The sequence below is a fragment of the Octodon degus genome, unplaced genomic scaffold (assembly GCF_000260255.1).
Source record: "Octodon degus isolate 3935 unplaced genomic scaffold, OctDeg1.0 scaffold00007, whole genome shotgun sequence".
Taxonomy (NCBI): Eukaryota; Metazoa; Chordata; class Mammalia; order Rodentia; family Octodontidae; genus Octodon; species Octodon degus.
The window spans coordinates 14,304,511-14,330,023 of NW_004524583.1; the positions used below are offsets into that span (position 1 = coordinate 14,304,511).

At 45.1% G+C, this 25,513-nt stretch overlaps 1 protein-coding gene across 1 annotated transcript in view; it reads left to right on the forward strand.

Moving 5' to 3' along the window:
- Zfyve26 (zinc finger FYVE-type containing 26) overlaps positions 1-25,513 on the forward strand; it is a 72,648-nt gene that overhangs the window by 28,542 nt on the left and 18,593 nt on the right. The window contains exons 16-31 of the mRNA XM_023701416.1: positions 1,575-1,838; positions 2,677-2,796; positions 2,888-3,052; positions 3,611-3,829; positions 4,741-4,843; positions 6,074-6,819; positions 8,763-8,959; positions 10,382-10,486; positions 14,162-14,284; positions 14,665-14,841; positions 16,383-16,629; positions 17,377-17,472; positions 19,789-19,952; positions 21,170-21,306; positions 24,075-24,106; positions 24,866-25,002. Of these exons, the coding sequence (XP_023557184.1) occupies positions 1,575-1,838; positions 2,677-2,796; positions 2,888-3,052; positions 3,611-3,829; positions 4,741-4,843; positions 6,074-6,819; positions 8,763-8,959; positions 10,382-10,486; positions 14,162-14,284; positions 14,665-14,841; positions 16,383-16,629; positions 17,377-17,472; positions 19,789-19,952; positions 21,170-21,306; positions 24,075-24,106; positions 24,866-25,002 (3,032 nt within the window). The remainder of the gene's footprint in view (positions 1-1,574; positions 1,839-2,676; positions 2,797-2,887; positions 3,053-3,610; positions 3,830-4,740; positions 4,844-6,073; positions 6,820-8,762; positions 8,960-10,381; positions 10,487-14,161; positions 14,285-14,664; positions 14,842-16,382; positions 16,630-17,376; positions 17,473-19,788; positions 19,953-21,169; positions 21,307-24,074; positions 24,107-24,865; positions 25,003-25,513) is intronic.

Consider the following 25,513-nt stretch of genomic DNA (forward strand, 5'->3'; position numbering starts at 1 on the left):
CCTTTTTTGTTTAGTTCCATCATTTGAATATTATAGGTGTGTTAACTCAGCAAAATATTCTAAAAGAGTCCAGTAGTGCTCATTATTTCTTGAAAGTGGATCACATCTGTTACAGGTCCAGGCTCTTTATATCAAGTTATCATCACACGTTGTTCCTCATATATCCTGCCAAGAGTTTTCCATGCCTATCTAAAAAATATAATCACATTCTTTCACATTCTTTTTATATTTCTATTGCAAGTGGACTCTTGCAACAAATCCTGTTGTCTAATTTGCTTTTTGCAGTGTATTTTAGAGATCATTTCTGATCAGAATTTACAGTCCATTTCACTTTTTTTAAGCCTGCTTTTATATCATTTGGAAAAAGACTACCTTCATCTTTTTTTTTTTGTATTCAGAATCAAACTCAGGATATTTTCCTTCCCAGGGAGGGGCTTGTGCTAAGAATTTTCTTATGAAAGAAATTCATAAGGACCACGATGAAGGAAGAGGGCCAACTATATCCCTGGCCCTCTTCCTTCATCTTGGTCCTTGTGAATTTCTTTTGCCTTTTCAGAGGTCCCTCGCATGGAGGTTATGTTCCAGACACCCCCACAATAAGTAAAAATCAGAAAATTAGCAATGATGTATTTATTTTAGTATTTGTGTATATTTTAAGGCTTTTTAACCCTTCCCGCACCCTTCCCACACTTTTAAAAACATTCTAATGTTCTTAACCATTTTCTAAACTCATAAACCTACTTAATTTTAATAACATACATATACTGTACCATACAGTATGTATTCATCTGCTAAAGAAATATACTGTAAACAGTGTATTTTATTTCCTTTAATATCTTTTTTTGGCGCAACCGGGGATTGAACGCAGACCCTTGCACTTGCCAGGGAAGCTCTTATTCCACTGAGCCATCTCCCCAGCCCCCCTTCAATATCTTTTAATATGTTAAAAGCAACATTTTAAATATATTTTTATATATTTTAAATTTTTTAGGCAAAAGTCATTAAAACCATAAATACTATACATATAAATATGTGTATAGTACTGTACACTACCACAGAATCCTGTGATATGGCAAAAAAATCCATGATAACATATTTAGATTAATATTTTTTGAAAACTCATATAAAACAGTGAGTCTACAAAAGTCAAACCACAAAATAGCAAGGGACTACTGTATTTTGACTCAGTAAGAGTGGGGTATAATGGTGGTATTGATACACATAGATCCTATACAGAGATCCACATTTTTTTTTAAATGTATTTAGTACAGATCTCCCCACACAACTTAGACTTAGTGATCCTCCAGTTTTCAGCCTCCCTAGTGCTGGGATTACAGCTGTGTGACACCATGCCTGGACTTGATGGCTGACTCAGCATGCCCAGGGATGGGGTCAGCGTGGCATGTGGTGTTGGAGATCCAACCCCAGTCCCTGCACTTGCCTAAGCAGATGCTTAGTCTGCTAAGCTATCTTGTCACCCTAGGAAGCACATTTTAAACATAATTCCTTCTCATAATAAAAGTGACAGAGACATCTTAATTCCTTGTTGTTTTACTGCACTGCTGGGTGCCCAGGGATGGTATTTTACTCCATCTCTGATGTGACTGACAAGCTGCTGAGCACCTCCGGAGACCCCATCCCCACACTCCAGGAGGACTTCTGGATCAGCACCGCTCTGACAGAACCCAGCACTCCCCTGCGAGAGGTTCTGGAAGACCTCAGTCCCCCCGCCATGGCTGCATTTGACCTAGCTTGCTCTCAGAGCCAGCTCTGGAAAACCTGCAAGCAGCTTTTGGAGACAGCTGAGCGGCGTCTGAACAGCAGCCTGGAGAGCAGGGGTGAGTGGGCTGTGTTGGCCGTCTACCTGCATTCTGAGCTGAGGAGCCAGCCTCCTGAGAGATGTGATCATCTGTGCATGAAAGTTTTTAGGGGAAGGAAGACAAGGAAAGCTTTTTACTGGTTATGGTACTCGTGTCTAATCTGCTGACATACTCTGTTGAAAGTCTCACATTCTTAGAAGGCATGGAAGGCTTTAGTTATCCAGGAAAATTTGTTTTCTGGTTTATCATTTAATTCAATGAAGCAATAACTTTGAAAGTTGGTAAAAGTGAAGACCAGGGGCATAGCATGGTGGTAGAGCATGTGCTCAGCATCTAGGAGGACCTGGGCTCACTCCCTAGTACAAAAGGCTAGATGAACAGATTGACTTTTTTACAAAAAGGAATGAGTGGAGTTCCATCTTAATATTACCTGCCACCTGCTGGGTGAACTGACTTATCCAAAAGCCTGAAACCATTGTGAATGTGTACACCAGGTGAAGGGAAGACTCAGTGGAGCATAATTGGAGGGAGAATCATTCGTTCAGGTTAACAATGTCCCAGAATGTGTATATGGAAATGTTAGAGAAATCAGTGCATGAAGATAGATTTCGATAATGAGAGAAGATACGACCCCAGTTCAAGTCCATGGCTGAGGGCATATCTGGGCAAAGATTCCTTAGGAGTGCCAGATTCTCAATCTGCTGTTGTTGAGAGCCCAACCCAAGTGTCACCCAGAATGGCACAACATGCACTTCACCCTTAATACTGGAGAAGTTAAGCTACAGAAAATATTAAAATACTGAATGTCATTGCCTGGAAGTAGCTCATGTTCTGCACTCTCTTCATTAATTTCCAGGTCGACGGCTAGACCAAATACTCCCCAGTCCTGATGGTATTCGAGGATTTCCAGCTGTCCTTCAGCAGATTAGCAAGATTCTTAATTGCCCCTTTATGTCAGCTGGCCAAGCTAAGTCAGGTAGGTTGCCCCCTCTCTTTCCTTCCTCCCTGACATGGAACACTAGGTGAACACCAGATTTGATTTTGTCTTTCCTGTCTGCTTTCTGTAGAGACTGCAGAAGAAAAGTGTGGGGCCCCTCCCCGGGGCAGCATCACTGAGCTGCTTCAGGTGTGCTGGCCCCGCCTAACCGAGGACTGTGTTGCCAGCCACACCACCCTCTCCCAGCAGCTGAAACAGGTCCTTCAGTCACTGAGAGAGGCTCTAACGCTGCCAGGTACAGGCCGTCTGCTCAGGGACAGACATGCAGATTGGGGCCGAACTGGGGAGAGGAGACAGCTGGGAGTGCAGGGCACTCGGAGCAGAGACTTAGAATGTCAACACGGGGCTCCAGCAGCCCCTTAAATCACCAGGGCACAGCTCAAAATGGAATTTCACCTGCAACCCCTCCTGTCATCAAAAGGTGGCTAACACTCCACTAGCCATACATGCTGTCATTCCTGTTGAGAAGCAGGTCCTTAATAAATGCAGGTTAACCCTTCCCAAGAGATTACTGTGCTCTTCATAAAGCTATTTCACCCTAGAGGCACAGGGTGAAAACCCAACCACATGCCCTGATTTCTTTAGACTCTTAAGTTCTTCCTGGCTGAGAATCACTTGTCCAGATAGCCAAATTAGGATTTTATGTCTCCCCTGCAAGTACAGTATCCAAACTACACGACACCCTGTGCAGTGTATATAGGAGGCTTCATTTACTTATTGGCTCAGGAATTGACCCAGTTCTGAATGCACACACTAAAGCCCATGTCCCCTTCCCTACTGTAACCCCTCTCAGAGCCCAGGAGTACTCCACTTTCTTCCCTGGTGGAGCAGGCATCCCAGAAAGCTCCTGAGGCCGAGGCCCACCCTGTGTACATCCAGACTCAACTCCTCCAGAAGAATCTTGGCAAACAGACCACAGCAGGCAGCAGGCAGACTGACTACGTGGGTGCTTTCGTCAGATACTGTAGCACCTTGGCTTCTGTTCTCCTTCAGAGTTTGAGCTCTGAGCCTGGTAAGGAAGAGGAAAGAGGAAATAGAAGTCAGAACTCACCTCTCAGAGCAGGGAAGCACGATGTGGGCTAGTAAGAGGTTCTGGGATTTAGCCGTAGCCAAAAATATTTGATTTGTAAGATTCTCCTCTCTTCTTCATCTGTGTCCATTTTATGCCTTGCTACACTACGTACAGTTGTACAGCACATGGGAGTGCGCAGTAAGATCTCGCAGGATTAGTGACTCATAAACATTTCTGTCAGACCTGGATCCATTTGAAATTTAAGGACTCAAGAGAGGAATTGAATTTTTTGAAGTACCAGATTCTTATTTGAGTACAGAGAGCAAGTACTAGGTGAGCGAGCATCCCTAACTTGAAAAGCTAAAATTCTGAAGGCGCCACAGTCAAACCTTTCTGCACAACAACCTGATGTCTATTCCACATTTGACGGCTTCTAGTTAAAATACAGGTACACTGAAAGTGTTGCGCAAATTATCTTCAGGCCTGTGTACAAAACATAAAGGAAACTTAAAGAAATTTCATGTTTAGGCTTGGATCCCCTCCTCATGATATATCATTATATATTTGCAAGTATTCCAAAATCCAAAACACTGCCTGTCCCATGCACTTTAGATTTGGAGTACGCAACTTTTATAGCATGCATTTCATTCTGGTGATGAGAGTAAGAATAATGGCTGGACCTGCCCGCTAAGTATGTCTAGGTTGAAGTCTTTAAAGCAGTGGTAAGGGGTAGATAAATGTGTGAGTAGTGTCACATTGAGAATACACTTTACCTCGCATGAATCATACCAGAATACCCTTTGCCTAGTTCTCCATGTAGTCTTCATGTACTTTTTATCAGCCCTGAGAAACAGGGTTCTGAACTGTGACAGTGAGTGGGGTAAATAAGGTCAATTTCTCTATCTTTGCAGAGCACGTGGAGGTCAAAGTAGGAAATCCCTTTGTTCTCCTGCAGCAGAGCCCTTCCCAACTTGTGTCGCATCTCCTGCATGAAAGACAAGTTCCACCAGACAGGTAGGAAGCACCCCCATGTAGCCAGCAGATTATGTCATCGACAAACTTTCATTGGGTTGTACTTGGGGTCACTGCAGAGAGTGGAGGTTTTCTTTCTTGCCACTACTAACATGGCCATTGCAAATAAGAGATTTATATATGAATCTTTATATATAGGCAAAAATTCAGAAGTTTGATAACATAGTTATGTAGGCTGTGGGACAGTAAATATTCTCTGGATTTGCTGGTGGATTATCGATTGCCAGGACTAGCTGGACATGGTAGTGCACTCCTATAATCCCAGCACTTGGTAGGCTGAGGCAGGAGGACCACTGGGAGTTTGAGATTAGCCTGGGCTTTAAAGTGAGTCAAGGCCATCCTGAACTGCATAGTGAGACTCTGTCTCAAAAAGATAATAAATAAAATAAAAATAAATTGGTATAACCTTTATGAGAAAGCGATTTGACAGTATCAAAGTTACAAATTCATATCCCTTTGACCTAGCAATCCATGTTGGGGAACTTATTCTGCAAATTTATTATACATATGAAAAGTGATGTATTGACAATAAATCAGAAGATCCCACTGTCCACTAATAGATAAGTTATGATTAAGGCACATAACGAAATGCCTCACGTAGCTGTAAGAAATCATGAGGATCCCTTCAGTAGAGGGTAAGGACAGATAGATAGTCCAAAGGAGTATGTCTGGTGAGAAAGTGTGTGTGTTAAAGAGACAGGGCAGGCATGATGGTGCACACTTGTAATTGTAGCACTTGGGAGGCTAAGGCAGGAAGGTCACCCCAAGTTAGAGCCCAGCTTGGGCTACATAGTGAATTCAATGCCAGCCTGTATAAAAAGATCATGCCTCAAAACAAAACAAAACAAACTAACTTATTGCGGGGCATGATACTGCAAACCTGTAATCCCAGCACTCAAGAGGCTGAGACAGGAAGATTGTGGCAAGTTTGAGGCCAGCCTGGGCTACATATGGAGTTCAAGCCCAGCCTGATCTATGTATAGCAAGACCCTGTCTCAGAAAAATAAAAAAGAGAAACAGCTGGAAATGCAGCTCAGGTAGGGTGCTTACTCAGCATGTGTGAGGCCTGGATTCAATCTCCGATGTTACAAAAATAAAAGGGGGTGTGGGGCGGTTGCTTTCATTTACATTTGCTGTCTAAGTATTAAGTGGTTAGTTGATGGTGTCCATGTGTGTTCAAGTCCTGCGGGCCCTCTGCTTCTCTCCCTTCAGGCTGGCAGCCCTTCTGGCCCGAGAGGGTCTCAGCCTGAGTGTGCCACAGATTATCATCAACTGCTGTTGTGAGCCCCTTACCCTCTGTTCCTCTGTGCAAAGCCAGCAGACATCATCCCTCGTGACCCAGCTGGGTGTCGTGGCTCGGCAGTACACCTCCCACTTCGTGGATGACCTTCCTCTTTCTGCACCAGGCTCCCCTAGGCCAACCGAGAATCCCACCCTGGAGAAGAAGCACTGCTCCTACCCAAAGGACTCATCCTCACCAGCCCTCACTGCCTCTGCCTTGGCCTTCCTTAAATCCCGCTCCAAGCTACTGTCTACGGTGGTCTGCCTTGGGGTTTCCCAGGGGTCAAAGGTCAGCAAGCCCAGCTTGTCATGGAAGGAGCTTCGTGGACGCAGGGAGGTGCCTCTGGCTGCAGGACAGGTAGCCCGAGAGTGTGAGCACCTCCTGGAACAGTTCCCTATGCTCGAGGCCGCCCTGCTGGCTGCCTTGGAGCCCCTCCGTGGGCCCTCTGAGCAGGGCAAGAGTCTGGCAGCCAGTCTGTGTGGTCAGGCCAATCTCTCTACTGTGCTGCTGGGCCTGCATTCTCCACTTGCTCTGGATGTGCTTGCCGAGGCCTTTGAGGCAGCCCTGGTGGCCAGAGATTGGCCACGGGCCCTTCAGCTCATCGAAGCGTACGGGCGAGATGCGGATGGTCTGAGCAACGTGAAGGATGCTGTCCTGAGCTGCGCGGTGGCGTGTGGTGAGCAGAAAGCCATGCCTTTCTCTTTCACTGGTGATAACGGTGGCGTTAACATTCGCTGTGTTTATCATCACATTCTTGTAATTATTCTGGAGAAAAATGCCAGGTAATCTCATTGTACTAAGAGGAGACCAAGACCTAGAGAAGCCAGAGAACTTTCCCAGAGTGCTGAGTGGTGGGAGTAGAGCTTAGAGCCCAAGTCTATCTGGCCTTAGAGTAGACATCTGTAGCAGTCACCACTATTCTTAGTCCTGCATACTAGAATCATTCTAAAATTCCATAAGCAACAAGTAATATGGGTACCACCCTTAGAAGCCCAGGATAAAGTTGAAACTATGTAGCTCAGACTCGTAGTGATCTTCCTGTTTTCAACCTCCCCAGTGCTGGGATTACAGACATGCACCACCACACCCAGACTTGGGCACTAGATCGGGGCGTCTCAGTGGCAGGGCCAGCACAGCATGCGGGACCAGGAACCTTGGTCCTTGTGTTTGCCAAAGCAGGCACTTAGTCCAATGCGCTGTCTCTCCAGCCTAGGGATCACTTTAAAATAGGTCAGCGAACTCTGTGAAGTCTTCGTAGGCTGCGCCATCTTAACTGCAATCGTTCACAGCGACCATTGCAGTGTGACAGTACACGAAAGGGTGAACAGAGCTGTATTCTAAAGAAACTTCATTTACACAACAAACTGCGGGTCTGTGTGACAATCCTACTTTTAAAAGCCACCCTGAAAACCAAGAGGGAGAGTGCGTATTGTAGTCCCAGCAATCTGGAAGGCTAAAGGAAGAGGTTTCACAAATTTGATCCCAGCCTGGCAACTTAGTGATTTAGTGAGACCCTGCCTCAAAATAAAACAGGCCTGGGGATATAGATGTGTGTGAAGGCTCTGGGTTCAATTCTGAGTACCCACCTCCACACATGCAAAAGCTTCCGAGGAGATTGTGACACATAACCAAAATGGAAAGCCAGTGACCTACCACGCTGCATAAAGAACAGCAAGAGTAAGGTGTGTTGTAGGGCATGGCTTATGTATCAGGCTTGGGTGCTCCTCAGAAAGAAGAAAATCCCTTCTGAAGAAGGTGAAGAAGTCCACTGAAAGGCTATAGCTGTAATTGCTTGGAGTCCGTTTTTTGTAATTCTTTTTTTTTTTTTTTGTGGAACTGGGGATTGAACTCAGATTGCCAGTCAAGCTCTTATTCTACTGAGTTATCTCCCTAGCCCCTTGTTTTTTTTTGTTGGTTTTTTTTTTTTGTAATTCTAAGATTTTAGCAACAAAACAGTTATGAGAGAGATCTACTGAGTAATAACAGCATATCCAGGGAAAGAAACTTTACCTGAAATAACTTTCAAGTAGTTGTATGTGGTGCAGAGTGGAAATTGCAGGGACAAAAAACTAAAATGCCGTTGGTGAATTTGAAAAACTGCTATACGTGCAGCATGCCAAACATGAAAGACTGCCTCTTCCTTCCCTTTCCTCTCTCCCCTCTTCCTCCTTTTTCTTCCCCTCCCTTCTCCTCCCCTCCCCTCTTCTCCTTTTCCCTCCTCTCTCTCTACTCTTCTCCCTCCCCTTCTCCCCTCCCTGCCTCACTCCTTCCCTCCTCTGCTGTCCTCTCCTCTCCCTTCCCCTTCCTTCCCCTCTCTTCCCTTCTCTCCCCTCCCCATCCTACCTCTTCCCACCCCACTCCTTCCTTCTATTCTCCTCTGTCCTTCCTTCTTTCCCTTCTGAAGGTTCTGTGACTATGATCAGATTTACATAAAGGAACACACAGAATCTCATCTTGTCATATATTGGTTCCAAGTGTAAAAAGTAGGGTCACATGGTCCTTAAAGATCTACCAAGTCCCTGTCTATGAGACCAAACGAAGCCCAATCTTAAGTAACTTGGGTGTTGAACTCTTCCAATGCCAGTTTTACTACCTCTAGGTATCCTTTTTCTCTTGCAGACAAGGAGGGTTGGCAATACCTGTTTCCTGTGAAGGATGCATCTCTGAGAAGTCAGCTGGCCCTACGGTTTGTGGATCGGTGGCCCTTAGAGTTGTGCCTGGAGATCTTGGCTTACTGCGTTTCAGACACAGCTGTCCAAGAAGGACTAAAGTCTGAGCTGCAGAAGAAGCAGGTGGAGCTTCAAGTATATCAAAAGGTGTGGGCCCTAGCATCGCGAGAAGAAAACGGGCTTCTACTGTGACAGACCTTAGTCTATTCTCGTGTGGTAGAATATTTTAAGAAGCAGAAAATGGTGGTGCATGTTGCCTGTGACCTCAGCACTCAGAGAGGCTGAGGGAAAAGGTTCCAAATTTAAGCCCAGCGAAACAAATTTACCATCTAAATTTTAGCAGGATCCTATCTTAAAAGTTTAAAAAAAAAAAAATTAAAAAGGAAAGAAAAGACAGGATTGGCACATGCTTGTAATCCAGTACTTGGGCTGAGACAAGGAAGATTGCTGTGAGTTTGGGGCAAAGCTACATAATGAATTTAAGGCCAACCTGAACCACATAGCAAGTTGTTTTCTCAAAAAAGGATTCAGTGTAAAGGCCTTGTGACTAATACCCAGTATCCCACCCCCCCAAAAGAAAAAGGAGCAGATATTTAGACCTGCCTTTTGCTGTGCATCAGACTTCTATTTTTTGCTTGATTGTTTGTTTGCTTGCTTTTCTGAGACAGAGTCTCACAATGTACTTCAGGCTAACCTTGAACTCACTGTGTAGTCCAGGTTGGTCTTGAACTCATGGTGATCCTCCTATCTTAGCCTCCCAAGTGCTGCGAATATAGGCTTGCACCACTACGCCTTGCTCAGTTTTTTTCTTTTTGTTTTTGTTTTGTTTTTTTGTAGTGAACAAAGAAGGCCTTTTATTTGGTTTTTATGTTATTTATTTTAATTTGCATCAGGCAAGGAGAATAATAACAAATAATTGCATCAAGCAAAGGCGATAATAACAAAAGTAATTAATACTGGATGGTGTTCTGCAGTCTTTAAAGGTTTCACATGTATGTCTGAGCTTTGCGTATGTTTTATGCATGTCTTAAAGACTTAAATTCAAGCTGTTTTTAAAGTCATTTGAAAAGGGATGCATGGCTGCGCCAGTGTCAAAAGTGAAAGATTGTTGTGGCACACAGTTTATATCCAGTTGAAGAGGCTCGGGGACAAATGCAGGAGCTGTCACATGACATGTATAAGATACGCCAATTTCCCGGGCCCTTGGAAAAAAACAATCTCAAGCTTCACCAGGGAAAGTGAAAATGTCAGAGGAAAAGGCTTTTCTTCTCATACCTCATCAGCAACTCTCATGCAAAGCTAAAATGCTGCAGGAAAAATGACTCTCAGACCATTGAAGCCAGAAGAATCTTACATGTGGACCTGGACAAGCGTCAAGCCTCCCAGAACTATCCACGCTAGTGCAGACCCTGATCCTGGCCACTCGCGCAGGCCTGGCTCCCTGAGTTCAGTCTTCTCACTTGCTCTCTTCTTCCTCTTTCCTGTCAGGTGGCCTGATGTGGGGCAGAGACTTGTTTGCAGAGAGAGAGGCAATAGTGTGATTTGATTGGTTTTCCTGCCTTTCCTTAGATTCTAGGCCTGCAGGAACCTCCGGCATGGAGTGATTGGCAGACCCTGAGGATCTGCTGTGTTTCGGACCCATCATCTGTCATGAAAATGATTCTAGAAGCACAGGTACCATTTCCATTTTTATCCTCCTTCCGAGCTGCAGCTCCTTTACTGGCTGTGTGGACTACTTTCTCTCTCTCTTTTTTTTTTTTCTTTTGGCACCCAGGGATTGAACTTAGGCCCTTGCGCTTGTCAGGGAAGCGCTTATTCCACTGAGCCATCTCCCTGGCCCCTTTTTTTTTCTTTGTAGCTATGCTACATTTTCTCTCCTTTTCTGAAGTGTGACATTGACACTTGCCTTGGTCAACTTTGTGGTTGCTGGGACAAAACACCCATGATCCACAGGGGGGGATCAAAGGCTTATTTTGGCTCATGGTTATAGTCCATGGCCAGCTGGGTCCAGAGCATCAATGGCATGTGGGAAGGGCCTGGAAGAGGAGCAGGCTCGTATCCTGGAGACAGGAAGCAATAAGAATGGTAGAGCCAGGAAGAGAGATACACATTTCCATGTCATGCTCTAGTGGCCACCTCCTGACAGCATGTGAACCGTGAACCCATCAGGGAACGAATGAGCCCGTGAGTGTGGCACCCCTGATCCCATCATCTTCCTGATCCCATCCCACCTGGGACTTGGAGGGGACATGTCAAATCCATATACTTACAGGTAACTGCAGAGGATGTTACAGATGCCATGTTTGCACTCTGGCCCCTCAGTGATACCAAATCCCTCTTCAAATCAGTTCCTGTTACTGTATATACTTGCCACCTTTTATACTGTCCAGTTTTTCATATTTTCCACAATGATGGTATCCTAATGTTTCAGTTTTCATGTTCATGATTAGAAATGAATGTGCATATCCATCCTTCCTTTTATGCGCCATTTGACCAATAAAATCAGCTGACTAAGATTGTATCTACTGGGGGCTGGGCAGATGGCTCAGTAGAATAAGCGCTTGCCTGGCAAGTACAAGGGCGGGAGTTCAATCCTTAGTTCCGCAAATAAATAAATAAATAAATTAATTAATTAAAATTTTATCTACCTTTTTTAGCAGCTGATATACTATAGTTCAACACATTAATGCTCATGCACTTGTTCATTTAGTAAACATTTACTGAACACAGCTGGTCTCTGTGCCAGATGGTGGTAAGACAAAGCTAATTAATTTCACTTCCTGTCCTGGAGTGACTCAGATTTTAGAGGAGTGATATGGGCTGCATCCTAAGGTAATTGCAATATAGTAATACGTCAGGTGTCAGTCGGGGCCCCTGACACAGCCTGAGAAACAAGGAATCATCCAGAAGAAGGTAGCCTGGGCAGAGGCATGGCAGGAGCACTGCACATGCCACTGGGTTGGATTATGTGGGCCAAGTCCTGAGAACTCATCTTCTGAAACTTTAATGTAGAGTTCATGGGCCGGCCAGATAGCTCACCGGATTAAAGACCCAGGGGCCAGGAGATTGATCCCCAGCCTGCCATGCCGGCCCCGCCCCTAGGTCGCGCTGACACAGCGATTGAGACTGGCGCTAGTGGCGGGCACCTGTAATCCCAGCATTTGGGAGGCTGAAAACAGGATCACTACGTCTGATGTGTGTAGTGAGACCCTGTAGACCCTGTACTAAGTACAAAAAACGAGGGAGCAATAGAAGCGGTAGATACAGAGAACAGCTGTTGGCTTTGTGTTTTTCTTTCTTTTTTTTTTAATTTTTTTTTATTTATTTGAGAGAGAGAGAGAGAGAGAGAGTGTGTGGTGTGTGTGCGGCCAGCTCAGCCCACCAGGGGGCGGGGCTGGCTGGCATGTGGTGCTGGGGGATCGAACCGCAGTCCCTGATGCTTTGCCAAGCTAGTTCCAAGTAGGTGCTTTAGACCACTGAGCCATCTCTCCAGCCCGGCTTTGTGTTTTTCTAAGGTAGAGGAAATCATCACATATTTGTGTGCTGATGAGAATAACTTACTAGAGAGGAAAACATGATGTAAAAGGAGAGAGGGGAAAACTGCTACAACAGTTTCCCAGCTTGAGAGACTAGGGCTGTGACGAGGCAAGACTAGGGCAGTAATGGCCCATCTTTTTGAGCTTGCAAAGTTACAACGCTGCAGCACGTGTGCCATAGACTCAGCACCACTAACCAAGGGGCTAAGTGACCAGCCAATTTTGGCTAAACAGGGACTGTTCCTCTCCCTTCTTCAGTAATGAAGATGAAGCAAGAGTGCGCAGGTTTAATAGTGTGATTCTTTGTTTTCACTCCTTTCTAATGCTGAACATAGATTGGTTTCTTTCTGGAATTCACATTTTGATTACTGTAACAGCCCAAGAGTTATTATTCTAAAATTGCAGATATTATGGAGATAATTTCACTTCACCTGACTTTTCAGGAATGCATCTATTGCTGGAAGTAAGTTACTCCTAAATAACATAGCTCACTTCTGGAAACAGTCATGGAATGCTGATTTTTTGAGAGTAGACTTAAAAAAACTTTTACTATTAAAAAAAAAAAGAAAAGAAAAGAAATAGAGTTCATGAGTTGGGAATGGTGGACTAGAAGGGAGACAGGATGAAATCTACTCTCCCCTCCCCATGTTTTCTCAGCATATATAATGGTTGACAGAAGGAAAATTTTTAAAATTATTTTTTATTATTTATTTATTTGGTACAGGGTCTTGCTACCCAACTCAGACTTGTAGTGATCCTCCTCTCTCAGCCTCCCCAGTGCTGGGTTCACAGGCATGCACCACCACACCGTTTTCAGTGGCCTGCGTAGCTTGCCTGGAGTTTGGGCTCACCACAGCACGCAGTACCAGGGATTGAACCTGGGTCCCTGCACTTGCCAGGCAGGCGCTTATACTGCTAAGCTATCTCTCCAGCCCAGAAATTTTTTTAATTAAAACAATTTTTGTTCCCTTTGTGACACAAGGGATTAAATTCAGAGCCTTCACACCAAGCTACATCCCTAGTCCTTGTTATCCTTTTTATTTTGAGATAAGGTCTTGCTAAGTTGCTAAACTAGCCAAGCTGGACTTGAAATTGCAGTCCTCCAGCCTCTGCCCCCAGAGTGCAGAGGTTATAGGTTTGTACCATCAGGCCCAGCAACCAACCGAGGTTTTTTATTTATTTAGGTACAAGAGATTGAATCCAGTGTCTTGTGCATACCAGGCAAGCACTCTGACACCGGGCTACATCCCCAACCTCCCCCCACCCTTTTACAAATTTTTATTTTGAGCCAAGTTCTTACTAAATTGCCTAGGCTGACCTGGAGCTTACAGTTCTTCTGCCTCAGCCTCTCAGAGTGCTGGGATTGCAGGTATGCATCTCCACCTGGCTTTTCAATTCTTCAGAAGTCTGACAACACTAGGTTGTCACATTCATGTTGCTACAGTCAGAGCTAAGCCATCGCTGTGTCCACTGAAAAGAGTCATCTCAGTTTCCCACTCTGTAGCATTTCGCCAGGGCTGACACATGGTCTCCATATGGCACCTGTTTCTCTTTCTTATAGCAGAGCCAAGAGAAAAATGAAATTTGTAGTCAGCCTGCTCCAGTAATTCTCCTACCTTACCTTGTTGGCTTGGTCTCATATTAATGATCTCACTGTAATTCCAGCCATACTGTACTTACCAAATGTTCTGGGGCCTCACAGCCTTAACATTGTGGAGAAAAGTCAGGCAAAAGTTGGGAAAGTCAGGCAAAAGTTGGAGAAGTGACAAGCCAATAACTTGAAGGAATTGAAGCCATGTGCGTTTCCTTCCAGGAATATGAGCTGTGTGAGGACTGGGGCAGTCTGTACCCCATTCCAAGGGAACAGTTAATCAGCTTACATCAGAAGCATCTTCTCCACCTTTTGGAGAAAAAAGACCATGACAAGGCTCTGCAGGTAAGCTTCTGGTTCTTCCGTTCTTCCTCTGAGGAAGGGCAGAAAGGTTAGCCAGATGCAGGGACTCTTTTCATGCTGAATCTCACGTGAAGCATTTGCAGCCGCAGACCTGCTCTTTGGGTCCCTCGGGATCTGCTGTAGTCATCATGAGGTGTTCAGCCTTGCATTCGGTTCCAGGTGGGGCAGCAGGATCCAGGATTACACCCAACTCTGGTGCTACCAGTCCACAGCTCTTTTCTGAAACTATGGAGTTGGTGATACATGAATATAGAGAAAGGATTCACCAAAATGAATAAACTTAAATATTCCTTTTTCAAACCAAACAATGCTGGCCTGAGAGTTCTTTTGCAGACCTCAGCCTCCTCTACCCTTCTCAACAGCTCCTACAGAGAATTCCGGACCCCACCATGTGCCTTGAGGTCGCAGAGCAGTCCCTCGACCAGCACCCCAGCTTGGCCACCTCGCACTTCCTGGCCAACTACCTCACCAGTCACTTCTATGGAGAATTGACTTCTGTTCGACATGGAGAAATCCAGGCACTATACATGGGATCCAAGGTGAGGGGGAAAGCCTGCCCAATAGGGGTGCTGGAGCTGTCTGAACCCCATCCCAAGGGAGCATTGAATCAGCTTACCCTATAAGCATCTAGTGTAACCACCGTCCACCTGCTCTTTGAGTGCCTTTTCTGCTAGAACCTGCTGGCCTGTGTAATATATAGTTTTAACAGCCCATCGTATCCCAGTTGAGTCTTCTAGCAGTTGTCATACTGTTACTGCCCTGCCTACAAAGAGTACTTTACCTGAGCTTCCCAAATTGTCTTTGCTCTTCATGGAGCCTTCTTTGTTACTGCTTCCCAATTCTGACCATGTATTAAAGTCATTTGGACTTTTTTGGGGGAGGGGGCAGGTGTTGAGACAAGGTCTCACATTATACCTCAGACTGACCTTGAACCCAGGCGATCCTCCTGTATCAGCCACCCAAGTGCTGGGATTACAAGTGCGTGGGCCACCATGCCTGGCCTTCACTTGGACTTTTAAAAATACCTATAGTTGACCTCCATCCCAAACCAGTTAAAACTTGCCTTGGGAGAGGGACTGACTATCTCACCAAGGGATTCTGGTGTGAGGATTTAAAACTACTATTTGATAAACTAATCTGTACTAATAGAAAAGAGTTGGCTTGGTAATAGCAGATGAAATAATTGATCTTTAACTTTGCTATATAAACTGGGAAATGCTAATAAAAAAAAAAAACTTCATGCTAGAAAAATAATCCAGTGAAGGGTTTGGGGGGGCTCTAAAGCTCTTGTAATTATTCTGACTCACAGTTGTATATGCTACCCTAAAACATAGAGCAAGCACAGGTAAGCATGAAGATAAGCAGCTGGCTAGAAGAAGGTAAACCCTTTTGGTAGGTAGGTAGGTAGGTAGGTAGGTAGACAGACAGACAGACAGATACTTTAAAAAGTTATATCCATTTTAAAAATGTTTTTGATGCACTGTATCTAATTTGGGGAACCCTTGAAAATTGGCAGTAAGCAGAACAGAACCACTGAACCTATCTCAGGCCTAGTGATCATCAGATTCATGATACACCGATAGGACACTGGGTTTCGGCTGACGCTGACATCGCCTTGTATCGCTCATTCTGACAAAAGCCTCATGTGGAAAGAATGGTGGCATTGAAGGTCCAGCAGACTTGAGCCATGCCATCTCTTGCCCAGATCTAGGCTCCAGTGTTTTTTAGTAAATCAGGTTTTCATGGAACACAGGCATTTCCATTCATTTCTATATTGCTGTTTTTTCTTTTGTATGATATTGGCAGAGTGTAATCATTTTATGAGTCCTAAAGCCTAAGATATTTATTGTCTGACCTTTGATAGATAAAGAGTACCAACCCCTTGATTAGGTGAAGCTACTCGAGGTCCTTCTTGCTTGTCACCTGCAGGATTTAGATGGGAGGGAATTCAGCCTTGCCTTCTAAAGACTCCTAGCCAGTAGCAGCACCACTGTGAGCCTTTTGATCTCTGGCACCCTTCCCCTTCCCGGCTGTTTGTGAACCGCTGAGACGTTCCTCTGTGGCTCTGTCCCCCACACAGGTTCTGCTGACCCTGCCTGAGCAGCACCAGGCCAGGTATTCCCACCTGTCCTCCAGCCCCCTGCTCATGTTGGAGCAGCTGCTGATGAACATGAAAGTGGATTGGGCCACTGTGGCTGTGCAGACCCTGCAGCAGCTGCTGGCTGGACAGGAGATTGGCTTCACCATGGATGATGTGGACTCACTGCTCTCCAGATATGCAGGGAAGGCCCTGGAACTCCCCTACCCTCTAAGGGAGAGACGAACAGGTAACTGCCAGCCTCCGGGACAGCTATGCTATATGGAGGGGAAAAATCCATGGCACATTCTTAGATTTAATTTTCTCCTCTTTTATTATTTTGGGTTGAAGGGAGGACACCTCAGGAAAGATAGTCCTTTCTTATGCAGGACATAGGCCTTGTTTATATAACTTAGTCTTGAAAGAAGTAGGAGGCTAAACAGAATTAAAGAACAGCAGGTACCTGTTGCCTGCACGGCAGCGGAAAGGCTCAAGGCACCAAGTATGCTGGAAACCATCTCTGTCTAGCTTTTCCCATCCTGTCTTACGGAGAATCGCATGAGATCGCATTTGTATGTGTGACGCAGGCTCTTCTTAAGCGTGGAAAGTGTCTCCCACTTTCTCTGTCCTTTTTTAGAAATCTTTTGTAAATTCCTAGCGTCTGCCATATTAGTTCACGTGCCTCACATAGCTTATATTTTTAGGAATTTAAGAAGCATGGACAGGGGCCGGGGAGATGGCTCAGTGGAATAAGCACTTGCCTGGCAAGCGCAAGGGCCTGAGTTCAATCCCCAGTTCGGCAAAAAAAAAAAAAAAAGAAAAGAAAGAAACATGGATATTCTCAGCTTACAAGTTCCTCCGCCATTTTCTTTGTGCCTGGTACATTTATGGTGTGACATAAATGGAAAACCAACAGCACTTTGACATAAATGGTAGCATACCGAGTGAACATGCTTAGAGTAGACAGATATTTTCTCAGCATTTTTCTTCTCAGCAGATTCTGTGATTCACCTCCAGGAAATTGCTCATCAGGCTTCCGACCCTGAGACCATGTCTAGATCATCATCAGCAGAGTTCGCTGCTGCTGCTCCTGGTAAGAACCAGGTCTGAGAATCGCTCATCTTTGGTTCAATTTTGCTTTATTCTCATTGTTTTGTGGTGGTGGTGGGGTACTGGGAATCAAACTCAGGACCTTGTGCTTGCCCAGCAAGTGGCAAGTGCTGTGCCACTGAGCTCTATTCCCAGCCCTTTATTCTGATTATCTGATCCTTTTGCTTTTTTCAGCATTTCCATTTACCATATTTTTATTGATTTTTTTTTTTGGTGGGGGGGTCATGGTTCATTCTGGCTTTGTGTGTCGCAGGAAATTCAACACAGAATCAACTCTTGTTAATCACAATGTGTATATAATGTCTCCTCAAACACTAAAGTAATCCCAAACTATTCAGCCAAGGGAAAACGCATGCTCGGATTTGACATTGGTTATATTTTTAAATTTTTAAATTAACTCTTCCTAGTAGATTCTGTTTTATTTTTCAAAAAGGAGGTTCAGAAGTGACTTATCTCTTGGGGTCCAGAGTTGGGCTTCTAACTACATACTTGGAGCTAAAACCAGACCCTCTCACACCGCCTACCTCTCCTCTATCCTCTGGTCATTGTCAAAAGAGAACCGAGGCAAGGCACAGTGGGCTCTCAAGTGCCACCTTTCCTTACAGGGAGTATTATTCCCAGAGTCACATCAGATAGCATTTGTAGTGAGCCAACATGGTCTCCTGTAGAATGGAAGAAATGAAGTAATACGGAAAGTGTCTTCCGTAGTGCGCATGCTCAGCTGCAAGTGAGACCTGAGTGTTGAGCAACTCAGAATTTTCATCAGTGTGGGCGTGTCCGAGAATGGCCGTGAAACACTGAGAACATGCACATAGATTTTAGCAAACAGGGAAATTTGCAAATACAGAAACTCCCAGTGAGGAAGAGTGGCTGTATTTAGCCTCCATGGGGGTTCTGTATAAGAAGCAAGCTCCTTAAAAGCCTCAGCCACATTCTGGTCCCCCGTTTCACCACCCTGCCTTTCCTGTCTCCCGCCCCTGCAAAGCGGCCCACTCTCAGGAGTAGCCCAGCAGCTGTTCTGCCAGATGGTCAGGCTAGCGGGATTGGGGTGGAGAGGCTTTTTTGTGGGTACTATGAATAGTCGCTTTGTTTTTCATTTCTCTTTTTCTGTAACTAGCCACAATTGGTTTGCTAGAAATTTCCTTAGCTCCATAAAGCCAGGACTGGCATTTGGTGGCTGTGTTTTGAGGAGTAGCCAGACTTTGCAATAACCAGCAGAACTCAGGGGAGGACCGAGGCTTGCAGGTTATGTGAGCAGCTTCAGGCACCTGCTTAAGGCACCCTGAGCAGCTTTGGGTGTGGGTGTGGGTGTGGGTGTGGAACCTTTTTGTTAGGGAAAGCCTGCAGTGTACAAAAGAAAGAGTAGTATACTGAGGCCTCCCACAGGAGTCACCCAGTTAGAATAATTATCGTCTCATGATGACATTGCTGTTCATGTACACCTGTGTCCCTCTACCAGATTCCCTTACCACAGATCTCACATATGTCATCAATTTGTAAATGTTGCAGTATAAATTTCTAAATGTAAGGATTTTTATTTTTAAATATCATCATACTTAGAAACGAATTAATAATGGTTCCTCGTTACTATGAAATATCCAGTCCATATTTCCCCAGTTGTCTCAAAAAGTTTTTGGTTTCTTTATGATTGCTATTTCTAGAATGAAAATCTAAATAACATGCATACATGGCATTTGGCTAAAATAGCTCTAATCTCTTTTTGAATCAGTAGGTCGCTCTACTTCTTTTTATTCTGCCCTCCTTCTGCCCGGCCTACTTTCCTTATCTTGTGAAGGAAAGTAGGTTTTTGTCCTATACACCTGCACATCTGCTGGGTTTTACTGGTTGCCTCTTTTCTTTTTGAGACTGGCCCTCACTACCACCTAAGGCAGGCCTTGAACTCGCTGTGTAGTTGAGGCTGGTTTTGAGCTGGAGGTGATCCTCCTGCCTCAGCCTCAGAAGTGCTGGGATTACAGGCACATGGCACCAATGCCTGTCCATTGGTTTCCTGCTGCTGACAATCTGATGATTCCTGAATTTCTGGTACTGTACATTATCTAGCTAGATCTAGAAGCTTAATTCAGAGTATTTTTCAATGATTATATTTGATAGGTTTTGTTGTACATTTCCAGCAAAAGGCATACTATGTCCCACTGCATATCTTGTGACAGAGGCAGCCACTGCTGACCAACTGGACCTGTTATTTCAGTAGAGCTTTGTACAGTGGTGAGATTGTCTCTTTCTCTCCTCATTCTTGCTGGACTAGTGATCACCCTTTACTCTGACTCCTGGCTCCCAGGCGTCTCCATTGCGCGTTCCCCCAGCCCGAGGGAGAAGAGCCTTCCTCACAGCCAGCCCCAGCTGGAATTTGTGCCCCCAGAAACACCTCCTGCCAGGCACCAGTGGGTGCCTGATGAGACCGAGAGCGTCTGCATGGTCTGTCACAAGGAGCACTTCAGCATGGTAAGTGGTGGCGGTCCCTGGCTCACTGCAGAAGAGGAAGGGGAAGCACAGGCTCATGAGCCTGAGTTGTAGGATAACAGCATTTGCAGAACTGTCCAACCAAAGGGGTTTGCCTTTGAGCTGACCCAAGTGCATTTTCTGGAGTTGGTCAGGTGGCAGATAGCTTTAAATTTTAAAATCCTTGCATTCTCGTGACATATTGAGAAAAAATGGAGGAGGAATCACCAAGTGTTAGGGTCTTGTTTCTAGTTCCCATATCTTTCACAGAAAACTGCTAGTGTTTCCACATGTTGGCCCAGGAGGCAGAGGACCCATTTCCTAATCCTCCAGCTGCCTCCAATAGCAACATGACCAGAACTTTTTCAAGCTCGTGTGCCCACTTATAAACTAGGGATAATAAATTAATTGGCTTATGGAGTTGTTAACATAGAATAGAGCCAAGCATGGTAGTGCACATCTGTAATCCCAGCACTCGGGAGGCTGAGCAAGAGGATCGCAAGGAGTTTGAGGCTAGCTTTGACTACACAGTGAGACCCTGTCTCATAAAAAATGACTAAATACAGTAACAAATGTTACCACACTTAACCTGATATCTGCCTGCAGATCAGCATACTGCTGATGAAAACAACAGTGATTTGATTTTGCTATAACTTTTTCTATAAAAGAAGTACATGATGTCTATGAGCTTCTTACAGTAAAATGAGGCAGTATTTATGAAAAGCATTTGGAAAAGAGATACTTTCACATCGTCATCAGTATCATGTAGAAATGTGATCTTTACTGGCTCAGAAAATCATTTCTGCCCTTTTACTTTCTTTCTTTTTTTTTTTTTTTGGCGGAACTGGGGGTTGAACTCAGGCCCTTGCGCTTGCCGGGTCTAAGCACTTATTCTACTGAGGCATCTCCCTGGCCCCTGCCCTGTTACTTTGTTATTTCCAAAGTTGCCACCACCACACAAGTAAAATTTGTCAGGAGCTGTTGATTGCAAAACTGTCCATGACTTGGAGCCTTTGCCCACTTGCTGAGCAGCATCTTAAAGCATCTTAAGACTTGTTGAGTATAGGGATGGGGGCGGAGGGAGCATTTTCAGTAGAGGCCTGAGTATGGTACTCGGTGGTCTTTATAAGCCACACATGTTTAAAACCAAGTGAAAATGGCTGACAACAGTCTTATCTTCACTTTCTCCCTCTCGCTTCAAACCCAACGGCATTCCTCAGTTTAACAGGCGTCATCATTGTCGCCGCTGTGGCCGCCTAGTGTGTAGTTCCTGCTCCACTAAGAAAATGGTGGTGGAAGGCTGCCGAGAGAACCCTACGCGCGTGTGTGACCAGTGCTACAGTTACTACAACCAAGAGTGAGTGTCCTGCAGCAGGGCTGATGTTCTTTGGGACTTCTACACCCTCCCCTGGGGCCTTCTACTGCCGAGAGTCTCATTGTGGAGAAACTTGCCGACCTGGAACACTTCACAGAAATATCCACATTCACTCTAGTGCCATTAACTACACACTGAAATGTTTGTAGGCTGGCCTAGGCTTCTGTGCTATTTGTTTTTGCATTGCTGTAACCAAATACGTGAGAAAAATCAACCTAAGGCTTTATCTTAGCTCATTTTCAAAGGCAGTTGGTTTCAGATATTGCAGTCCATGGTCATCTGGCTCCGGGCAGAAATATCATGGCAGAAGGGCATTCTGTTCACCTGATGGCAGCCAGGAAGCATAAAAAAGGGAGAGAACCAGAGGAGGGGGCCAGGTTCTATATGGTTCCCAATGTCATGTCCCCACCACCTGCTCTCTTCTACTACGCCCCGCCTCCTGTGTCTGGCATCTGTCAAAAAGGCCATCAAAGCTCAGTCTCATCAACATAATCCACTGATAAGGTGAGAGCTCTCATAATCCAATAGTTTCCAAAAGCCCCACCTCCGAACATATGGGATTTCGGGGGGCACATTTTGGGTGTAAACCATAAGTCACAGAAACTCCCAAGAGGAAGTAGGGATAAAAGGAAGCAGCGTTCAAAGTTCTTATATGCTGTATTTTCTGAAATCCGGACTCATCTCTTCACCCCATCTCCCGCCTAAGTCCACGGCTCTTTCTTCACCCCTGACTGATTTTCTAGCCTCTCTTGCATCACTCAGTCTCATCTGACTGAAAGGGACATGTCCGTACCCGCTAGCTATTTGGGCATCGCTTGCATCAGCTCTGATCTGAGGAGTCACGCTGGCTTGTTGCTACAATTAGAAAAGCCCTTGTGCCTTCCTACACATAATGCATCTGTGGAGAGTCACCAGCTACTCATGCCACTGGCAAGACGGATCAAGCTCAGGTTACCGGCTCAGTCTTGCTAAACTCTTCCTACTTCTAGTACCAAATTAGCGTGAAACTAAGACTCCTAAAGCACAAGGAAGATGGGCCAAAGCAACTATTTAAAAGACAAAATTACTTAAGTTCTCCGTATTTTATTGTATTTAATGGGCTTGACTAGGTTTTGCATTCAGGTCAGTAGCATTTTTGTGGGGTGTTTTGTTTTGTTTTCCAGTACTCGGGATTAAACCCTGGGCCTCCACACTGAGCTTGGACCTCCAGCCCTTTTTTAAAATTTTCTTGTGTTGAGACAAGATCTCACACTGAGTTATCCAGGCTGGGAACAAACTTGCAATCCTCCTGCCTGAACCTTCCAAAATGCTGAAGTTAAAAGTATGTGCCATGACACGTGCTTGTGTGTATTTTATTTTATTTTATTTATTTTGTAATTTAGGGAAGGGTCTACAGGGTATTCAGGATCTTACTACTAGATAGGACTTATAGTGATCCACTTGTTTATAGCCTCCCAAGAGCTGGGATTATAAGCGCACGCCACCATGCCCAATCTCAATTGCCATCTCAGCAAGCCCCAGGGGCAAACCCCTGGCTCCTGTGCGTGCTTGCAGGCACTTTAATCTGCTGAGCTATTTGGCCGGCCCTTGTGTTTATTTTAATATGAACATTTTTGATCATTATTTGCTGTGATGATTACAATGGCTTAGGTAGGAAGACATACTGTACTTATTCTGCAGTTTCCGTGACCCTGGCATGTACCTCCTGCCGGTGCAGTTCAGAAATTACCCATAGTGCTGAGATCTGCAATGGGCAGTTAATGCAGGTGGGGGTTCTTTTACCCACAATCACTCAGCCCCTATCTCTTACTGGGGAGATGGCAAACCAACAGGCCACAAGGTGATTGGACCAGAGCATTAGCGAAGCACTCACAGCTTAGCCTGAGTGCTCAGGAGGGTAACCCTTAGAAGATGAGCTTTAGAGGATGAGTGGGTCAGGAAAAGCCACAAAGAGCACACCCGGGGTGGAATAATACCAAAGGCGTGGCAGGAGAGAAGTGTGGATGGCTTGTAGAGCTGTAAATAGGTGAGGAGATGAGGTTCTGGTCAGTGGACCCTGGATTCAGCCATTGGTAGCTGAATTGGGAGAACTTAATCGATGGCACAAAACTTTGGACTTGCCCTCTGACATCATGGACTGGGACTGCCCTGGTGGTTCCTCATACAGGTGACAGATTTTGGTTCTGACTGTGACATTGGGACTTCTTGCTTAGCAGCAACAGTTGACCAGGACCACTGACAAAACAGGATTTTTTTAGCTTGAGCCCAGGGTCATGGATGGCAGAACATGGCCTTTGGATGGAGCCAGGCCACATCAAAAAGGGCTTTGTCTACTGCACTGTGGATGTGCGATGTTTTTACCCTGAGAAGCTAGAAGCTACTGAATTGATTTTAAGGAAGAGCAAATTGTGATCAGGTTTGCTTTTTTAAAAACTTGCTATGGCTACAAAGTGGAGAACAGGTGGGCAGCATCTAGGAAACCAACCCAGAATGTACTGCAGACTGCAGCAATAAATGCAAGGGCCCTCCCTTAGGCAGGGACAAAAGAGTGGCAAGGGACACCAATGAGTTGGTGCGGAGTGAATTTTACTATGAGCAGGTAATAACAATCAGATGTCAATCTCTCTGGTGAGAGATTGGCTGTCATCAGGAAGAGAAAGGAGTTACGGTATCTTCAGTAAATATCAGTGTCCTGCACTTCAAGAGGGAAAGGAAGGGTTCCAGCATTTATTTTGTGTTTCTGTTTCCAGTACATCGGAGGAGAATCCAGGCCAACCAGAAGGTAAGACCTGATGATTTGTTTACATGCTCAGAATTCCTCTATCTTTGTATCTAGTAATACACTGATTGGTAAACTCCATCTAACTTGTTTGCCATAGAAAACTCTTCTCCTATCAACCTCTTTCCCTTAAAGTTCATCATGTTAACCTGTCACACAGAGCCACCTCCTGAGGCCATGTCCTGCCATCCATGATCTGAGCTTAAGCTATAAAAGTCCTCTGTTTTGCCACCAGCCCTAGCCAACTTCTGCTGCAGGAAGTCCCAATGCCACAGTCAGAGCCAAAGTCTGTCACCTGTATGAGGAACTTCCTGGTCAGCCTCAAGCAGCATTGAAAAGGCAGCAATTTGGTCTTAGCTTTTAATAGACTCTTCCCTTTCCTGTGGAGTTCATCACCACCATTCCAGCACTCTGCCGCCTCCCTCTCTTTTGGTAGTCACAGCTAGATCCTGGCTTCTGTCCTTCATCCTCAGGTTAGTTTTTAGAGTATCCAGTGACTACGCTTCCAAGTGACAAGCATGCACTTTTCAGGGTCTTTTATGTGATGCAACAGGGTTGTAATAAACACCGTGATGTTTATCTCAGGTCTGTGTCTAGGGAAGGCTTCAGGTGTTTCATAGGGTTTGATAGGGAAAACAGAGTGGACCAAAGGACCACCGTACAGAAAACAGTATCTGCCTGCAGCAGACACCAGCTTGCTGGACTAGGCCAGAGTGTGCTACCAGCAAGGGACTGACACACAAATAATGATTCTGTTCTTAGTACCTGACAGTGCAAAGACTGAAAGTCTTCCATATTCAGCCATGGTGAAAGTGCCCAAAGCAGCTGAGGTGGAATGGATTTTGGGTCTGAATGAGGAAGAAAATGAGTTGGTGCGGAGTGAATTTTACTATGAGCAGGTAATAACAATCAGATGTCATTGTTATTTAAATTTCCTTATAGCGCAGGAAATACAGTGGTAGCCAGGAAATACAGCCTGGCCCTCCCTTGCCTGCTGTGTAATAGCGTGGGAACTAAGACAAGGAGCATCTCGGGAAATGTACTAGAAGAGACTAGGAAAAGCTCCATGGAAGAGGTGGTGCCTATAAGATGTCAATGCAAATCACATCTCTGTTGTACAGCATTACAAGAGTTGGTAGAAGTGAGAGGGTGGCTAAGCTTCAGAATACAGTCCAAGAGTTACACCTCGTAGTCAAGAGGATATTAGGTCAGATACAGAAATCAATGGTGAGTGACCATTAAAAGGTCCTGAAGAAACCAGGTATACTGCTGTGCACCTCTACTTGGGAGGCTGAGACAGGAGGACCATGAATTTGAGGATTGGCCCAAACCAAAAAAAGACTAAAGCTACCCAAAGTAATGTTGGCCCTTGATCTCTCTACATGCAGTCATAGGGGGCCTGGCCCTAGC